The sequence below is a fragment of the Danio aesculapii genome, chromosome 5 (genome assembly GCF_903798145.1).
Source record: "Danio aesculapii chromosome 5, fDanAes4.1, whole genome shotgun sequence".
Classification (NCBI taxonomy): domain Eukaryota; kingdom Metazoa; phylum Chordata; class Actinopteri; order Cypriniformes; family Danionidae; genus Danio; species Danio aesculapii.
The window spans coordinates 34537995-34545877 of NC_079439.1; the positions used below are offsets into that span (position 1 = coordinate 34537995).

Below are 7883 nucleotides of genomic sequence, written 5' to 3' on the forward strand. Positions count from 1 at the left end.
TAGATAGATAGATAGATAGATAGATAGATAGATAGATAGATAGATAGATAGATAGATAGATAGATAGATAGATAGATAGATAGATAGATAGATAGATAGATAGATAGATAGATAGTAGGGCTGCGTGATTATGGATAAAATCATAATCATGATTATTTAGGTTCTAATTGTAATCACTGTTATTCAAAACGATTATCAGTTGAAGTCAAGATTATTCGCCATCTTGTGATTTTTAAAAATATATTCCCAAATGATGTTTAACAGAACAAGGAATTTTTCGCAGTATTTCCTATAATATTTTTCTACTGGAGATCATCTTATTTGGGCGACGCAGTGGTGCAGTAGGTAGTCGCCTCACAGCAAGAGGGTCACTGGTTCGAGTCTCGGCTGGGTCGGTTGCCGTTTCTGTGCAGAGTTTGCATGTTCTCCCTGCGTTCGCGTGGGTTTCCTCCAGGTGCTCCGGTTTCCCCCACAGTCCAAAGACATGCGGTATAGGTGAGTTATAGGCTAAATTGTCTGTAGTGTATGAGTGTGAATGAGTGTGTGTGGATGTTTCCCAGAGATGGGTTGCAGCTGGAAGGGCATCCGCTGCATAAAAAATGTGCTGGATAAGTTGGCGGTTCATTCCGCTGTGGCGACCCTTGATTAATAAAGGGACTAAGCCGAAAAGAAAATGAATGAATGAATAATCTTATTTGTTTTATTTTGGCTAGAATAAAGTTAGCATGTTCTCCCCATGTTCCTGTAAGGACTGCAGTATGTGAGTTGGGTAAAATTAAATTGGCTGTAGAGTATACTCTATATATACTCCTATAGGCTATGTGTTTCTCAGTGCTGGGTTGTGGCTGGATGGGCATTTGCTGCATATGTCAGGGTAATTGGCTATTCTTACCATTGTGGCGACCCGTGATAAACCAGGAACTATACGCCAAAGGATATTGTGTGAGTGCTTTAATCTTCTTTGTTGTTGTCTGATCTTGTGATTAGGGAATAAAATAAATGGTTAAGTAAATCAGACATGTTATGTAATCTTTTATTTGTAAGTATGTAAGAACATGTAAGTATGGGAGGTGTTCTTTGACACTTGAGCCCCTGCCCCTCAACTTTGCACCCCATTTTTTCTTTTTAATATTCTTTTTAAAATTTGAAATAATAGGGTTATTGTGAGGTGCGGTTGTATAAAAACTTCCTCCAATGAAAGTATTTTTTATCCCAAAAAAGAGCTTTAAAGATTTTTAAAATTCCCCCCCAAAATTAGCCTTTATTGTGATTCCTCTATTTGTTGAAACATGAAGTAAAGTTGTAAAAAAAACACGTTAATTCATAGTTATAGACCTGCTTCCAACCATGGCATAAAGAGGATCACACACAAGCAAATATAGAGATAGAAACATTTAATAAAAGGTATAACAAAAATATAACTCAATGTCTGAGGATTTTAAATGAATAACAAAACAGAAAAATATCAAAATAACAAATGAAATATTCTATAAGCATATCAAAACGTGTTGTAACAAAAGAGGTGTCTGGGGAATAATGGTCCACCAGAGTAAGTTGTTCAGTACAGAAATTTAAATATTTATACCCTCCACACATAAATTAACTAATTAACCGTGATGTCAGACTCAGTTGAGGCCACCAACAGTCAGAAAAAGACAAGACAGGGTCGTTACATAATAATACTTACAAATGATTAATGACACTTTTTCTAAATTTAAAATAAAAATCTTGTTCTTTACTGCATAAAATGGCAACTGGTTCATAACAGAAAAATGTATCAAGAAACATTTATTTTCATTTTAAAACAACACAATATGTGTCATTTTCTTAAAACTTTGATGAAATTTAATATGCTTTTTATGTATACAAAATCAATTTTGAGAGCGACGTTTGTATTTATTATCTTTTCATTTAATAATCATATTATTTTATTAGTTTATTATTTAGCATATTAGTTTCTTATTATGTATTTACATATCAAATTTCTAAATGTGTATTTTTATGTGATGTACCATTTTATTGTTTTAATCATTGTTTATGTAATCTGCAATACTTTGGCAATACAAGTCATGCCAATAAAGCTATTTTTGTATTAAGTTTAATTGAAATAAGGCTACAACAATCTAAGAATGCAAGAGAATAAATATGATTAAATTAAATAGTTTCCAATGAGCAGATGAGAGTGGAGCGCTGAGCTCAGGAGACAAAGAATGAGACAGACACAATGTACAGTTTACTGTGTTTATTCATCCTCTTATATATTTATTTATATAGGGTGTGGCTGAAAAAATATAGACAAAAATACATTTCATTCTATGAACAATTGCCGAGATCACACCATGCGTGTGATATAAGCAAGAAAACAATAAAACAAATAAAGGAAATGCAAGCACATCTCTAAATAAGGTAAATAATGTGCCTGAATGAATGAAAAAAACACGTAAACAATCCTTAACAAACAGTTTAATCAGATATAAAATGCTTTATGTAAACAGAGTAAATGCATAATTATACAAACAGGCATTCTTTGATGAGTCATTAGTCACCAAAATGACTAAGCTGGTATTGAATTACATAGACAAGGATGACAATCAGTAAAATGGCATTGATGACGCCAAGAATAACAGAAGCGATGTTCAGACGTCGAGCTCTAGTGCTGTAAGTGCTTGCTGATGCATAGTCTCCAAGCAATCTGCGGTCTCTGGCCTGACAAATTCAAATACGTTTTTAACTTTAATATATTTGTAAAACAGCAGGACGGTTACACTACAGGATTAAAAAAATGTTGATATCCCTTACCTTCACTGAGTTGTAAAAGGCCCCAAACCCAAGACAACAAGGGTTGCAGTAGTGAAAATTGAATGTGGAAAAAATGATATCATCATCTAATTTTTGTTCAGGCATGGACACAACCACTGGCTGACCGTTGCAGGATTTGTCGTCCTGCATGGGGTTTCCTCTAAGCTGGTAGCTCTGCATTGTCATCTTATTTCAGGACCAGGTTGTGACGCAGTGATGCCTGTTAGTGGTCAGCTTTTATTTATATAGGGGTCCAAGTTTGGTGTGTGTGTGTTTTGCAATGTTAAAAAAATCTGGGTGGAGTTTAAGGAAGAGTTCACCCAAAAACAATCTGTAAAAGTATGCTTGAAAATGCTCTGGCTTGTTTCAATTAAATGTTTTGTCAGATACAGTTGAAGTCAGAATTATTAGCCCCCCTTTAATTTTTTTCTTTTTAAAATATTCCTTAAATGATGTTTAACATAGCAAGAAAAATTTTACAGTATGTCTGATAATATTGTTTCCAGGGGCGTATCAGACATTTTAAAAGTGGGGAGGACAGCTGTATGAGATCATACATTCATAAAACTATTAATCACCTGTTTCTAAATGATCTGTCTCTAAAAGTCCCCCCTCCCAACCCCGGTTGCTACGCCCCTGATTGTTTCTTATGGTGAAAGTCTTATTTGTTTTATTTCAGCTAGAATAAAACCAGTTTTTAATTTTTTAAAAACCATTTTAAGGTCAACATTTTTAGCCCCTTTAAGCTATATGTTTTTTCGATAGTCTCGATAGTCTACAGAACAAACCATCAATATACAATAACTTGTCTAATTACCCTAACCTGCATAGTTAACTTAATTAACCTAGTTAAGCCTTTAAATGTCACTTTAAGCTGTATAGAAGTGTCTTGAAAATATCTAGTCAAATATTATTTACTGTCATCATGGCAGAGATAAAATAAATCAGTTATTATAAATGAGTTATTAAAACTTATGTTTAGAAATGTGTTGAAAAAACTTCTCCCCATTAAACAGAAATTGGGGAAAAAATAATTCTAATAATTCAGGGGGGCTAATAATTCTGACTTCAACTTTATTTTTACGTCCAAACTTTGGTTTACATTTTTACATCTTTTTAAATTCATATTTTAACACAAAAGTTGGATTTGGCTGTATTTACCAAATTTGAGTATAAAAATCCAGCTTTTCTAAGAGTGTAAAGCTAAAACATCTTTTATAACATGAAAAACAGCGTATGTGTGTGTGTGTGTGTGTGTATTGCTTTCATTTATGGGTAAACGCACTGCACTTTCAGATGCAACTCATCACTGGGAAACATTCATACACACTTATTCACACACATACACTATATGGACAATTTTAGCCTACCCAATTCACCTGTACCACATGTTTTTGGACTTATGGGGGAAACCCACTCGAACACGGGGAGCACATGCAAACTCCACACAGAAACGCCAACTGACCCAGCCAGGGCTCGAACCAGCAAACTTCTTGCTTTGAGGTGATTGTGCCACCCACTGCGCCACCGTGCTGCCACTTTTAAATTCAGCAGTTATTATTATTATTATCATCATCATTATTGGCAAAAATGGATTTAAATATATGCTAAATATATTCTGCAGCTGTGCGGCTTAATAAAATGTTTTTCCAAAGTAATTTTAAACATATACCAAATAGCTTTTAGAATATATTGTAGAGCCAAGAAAATATATCTTCAACCAAATGTGAATGGAGATCTGACAAAGATTATTTTGACAGCTAAAGTGGCAGTGTTTTCTTTGATCTTTTGCTATAATGGAGATCTCAATAAAATAGAAAATCTCAATAAAATAAAAATAAGATTTTGGTGATTTAGACTAACAGAAGGTTGTATGTAGAACTGTGCAATAATATAAAGCTATACAAATAGAGATGTGATGTTTTGTCTGCTGCTGTGGCAGTCGAGATGTTTTCTGATGCAGTTTTGTTTGTTTTTAAAGTTCCTTTCTTTTGATGTTTTGTACAATAAATATATCTTTTTTCTTTTATAGTTTTGTATAAATGTATGTTCTTAGAAAATAATTAGGCAAACATTTTTATTCAAAAATGTTTTAAGAAATTTGATAATCTGAATTCATGTAAACATATTTTTGCATTTGGATTTTCATATATATTTACATATACATACATACAAACAGTTGAAGACAGAATTATTAGCCGCCCTTTGATTTTTTTTTTCTTTTTAAAATATTTCCCAGATGATGTTTAACAGAGCAAAGAAATTTTCAGAGTATGATAATAGTTTTTCTTCTGGGGAAAGTTTTATTTGTTTTATTTTGTCTAGAACAAAAGCAGTTTTTCATTTTTAAAAAACCCCTTTAAACTCTATTTAAACTCTATTTTTTTTTTCGAAAGTCTACAGAACAAATATTATTTACTGTCATCATGGCAAAGATAAAATAAATCAGTTATTAGAAATGAGTTAATAAAACTATTATGTTTAGAAATGTGTTAATAATTCAGGGGGGCTAATAATTCTGACTTCTCAATTGTATATTATACACAAACACACACTATTATATCTCTTTATTCAATTTACGAAAAATGTGTGGCTTACATAATTAAATTACATATTTTTTGTTTCAAAACCTTCAGGTCTGATAATTTTCATATCAATCGTCTTCTCCTTCCTCTGAGGTTAGAGTGGATTGTGTAACTTGGGTGTTATTGCACTTTCAATAACTACTGCGTCACTGTTGGGAAAACGGGCCGAGTTCGTGGTTTTCTCATGTGCAACATTCATTCATTTGTCATCCTTCTCCAAACAACTTGTCCCAGAGAGGATTAGAGGAATGCTGGAGTTTATGCCAGTGCTGAATAAACACACACTGAGGCACACACAGACACACAGTTCATATTTAGAAACCAAAACGTATTGTATATTGTCACCTGTACCTCCCCATATATCATATTTACACTAATGTACACAAAAATCTTCTTTACACTTTAAACTGTTTATACGAGTTTACATTTGGACTGGAAACCAGAACAGGTCATTATTTAAGTTGGAATTTAAACTTGACTTCAATTGACAAAAGGTTTTTCATTAGTGAAAATGGAAGTAGTGGTAACTTGGAAATTTAGACTGGATGGAAACCTGAACACAGAACATATTTTATTACCTCTATTTCATATCTGTACATTAAAACATACAGAAATCTGATGTATATATGAACATATACAGTGTAAATTATAAAGATTGTTAAATTATACCTAATATATATGAGCATATTTTAAAATTTGTAATTCGAATGGTTAAAAAAATATATACAACAAACAGTCTTGCAATAATTTGACATACGTTGCCTATATAACGAAATGAACTTTTCTGTCATATTTGTCATTTGCATACATTGCCATAGTACTATATTGGGGTTTATAATGTGTCTCTGTGTAATATTATCCTTTCAACCACTTTAAAATATACAGTTATGAAATAAGTAAAAAAAAATATCAATACAATTCTCTAGAAGTGATGGAAATAAGATCTGAGTGAGCCCAGCCTTGGAAAATATGCGTCAACTGTACAAGTAACCCTTTTTTCACTTGAAATAATAGGAAGCAGATAAAGTGGACACAGTGCTGCGTTGTGCTACTAATCACATACAGATGTTAACCACATTGCACTAATTAAATGATTCTTGTTCTGCCTTTTTTTGTTTCACTGCAGCTGTACCTCTCTTTCGTTAGATAAACAAGATCGTGAACATGGCGTGCAAAGTTGTACTTCTAAAGCAGTCAAGCACAAGGGCATATCAGATTTACAAAACAAAATCTTCCTTAGGGTTTTTTCCCTGCTAATCAAGAACGTCGCCAAACATATGCATTTTTTAAACAAAACCATTATATAACAAACCTTGTCTGATTGAGAACTTTTCTTTAGAAGATCAAGAATCATGATTTGTCAGGTTGCATCAGATGCTTGAAATGACATGAACAGTCTACAACCGAAGAGCTGGTAAGCAAATGCACTGCAAAAAAGCTTTACTTACAGTGAGTAATACCATTTAAACCAGGGGTTCCCAAACTTTTCAGCTCGCAACCCCCAAAAATCACAAGTCCAGTGACTTGTGATCCCCACTATCGTTGGAGGTGGTTATATACATTCAAACATTGCACGCAAAGGTGCACACACATATGAACTATATAAACAAGCTTATTGACAACACAAAAAAGTGCAACAGTCTAACAACCATATAATTTTTTATAGTCATTATTCGTTTAATTTATTATTAACCTCACTTAGTGTGAATGGTGAGCACAATGTTTATAGCACAAGACTATTCTTGGTTTAATTTTGGAGACTTTGAGCCACTTGGAGATCGTCCTCTATGTTCAGTCATGGCCTTTATTTTTAATGTACGCGAGTGCCATAAAGGTCTCAACGTTTAACATTGTGCCGTAAAATCAATCTGCTGCAACTAATACTATTGCTGTGATGTTAAGCATAATCACCCCAGGGGTCGCAATCCGATGGAAAAAAAAATGACAGGTTGATGGCTTTTTATTGGCATTTTTTTAATGTAACTATTAAATGTATATTAAATATATTATAAATTAAAAAAACTATTTTTATCTTCTGCATTTTATGGATAAAATATGGTCATTTTAATAGCCAAGCGACCCCCACTTTGAGAACCACTGCTTTAAACAACAAGTTGATGTTACTTGGTCCGTTGTAACTCGGAACTGTTAAGTTGATTTAATTTTTACAACTTTGCACATACTGTAGTTACTTATAATTCTGTCAATGGGTTTACTCATTACTCATGCTTTAAAAGCAATGATTTTACTCACTATTTAAATTAAACAAAGATGTTTTACAAATTTTACAGTGTGCATGCATTGCATTAATCAATAACATCAATAATGTGTGTGATTTTAACACAAATTCCATTGATAAAAAAAGGTTGCACGAAGTAAAACTTTCTTCATAACTTAAGAATTCTAGATTAGCTGAAGGTCAGAATTAAAAAAACTTAAAACACTCTTGATGCTATAGTTGAACGAAATTAAAAGTGCAGTAGGTGATCTGCCTAAATG

The 7883-nt window shown here is 32.8% G+C and overlaps 1 protein-coding gene across 1 annotated transcript; it reads right to left on the reverse strand.

The window, feature by feature from the left end:
- Window positions 1-2227: 2227 nt before the first annotated feature.
- ifitm1 (interferon induced transmembrane protein 1) lies at window positions 2228-3023 on the reverse strand. Its single transcript, XM_056456948.1, has 2 exons — window positions 2800-3023; window positions 2228-2706 (listed from the first exon to the last, which is right to left on the reverse strand). Exons 1-2 carry the CDS (start codon window positions 2983-2985, stop codon window positions 2539-2541), a joined length of 354 nt encoding a protein of 117 aa, XP_056312923.1. The 5' UTR covers window positions 2986-3023; the 3' UTR covers window positions 2228-2538.
- Between the last annotated feature and the right edge of the window lie 4860 nt (window positions 3024-7883).

What these genes read in the sequence shown, in the direction of transcription:
- ifitm1 (XM_056456948.1), bottom strand. Translation starts at nt 2,985, where the DNA reads ATGACAATGCAGAGCTACCAGCTTAGAGGAAACCCCATGCAGGACGAC. An exon ending in CCTTTTACAACTCAGTGAAG is followed by an intron (nt 2,707 to 2,799) that starts GTAAGGGATATC and finishes TGAATTTGTCAG; the next exon opens with GCCAGAGACCGCAGATTGCT.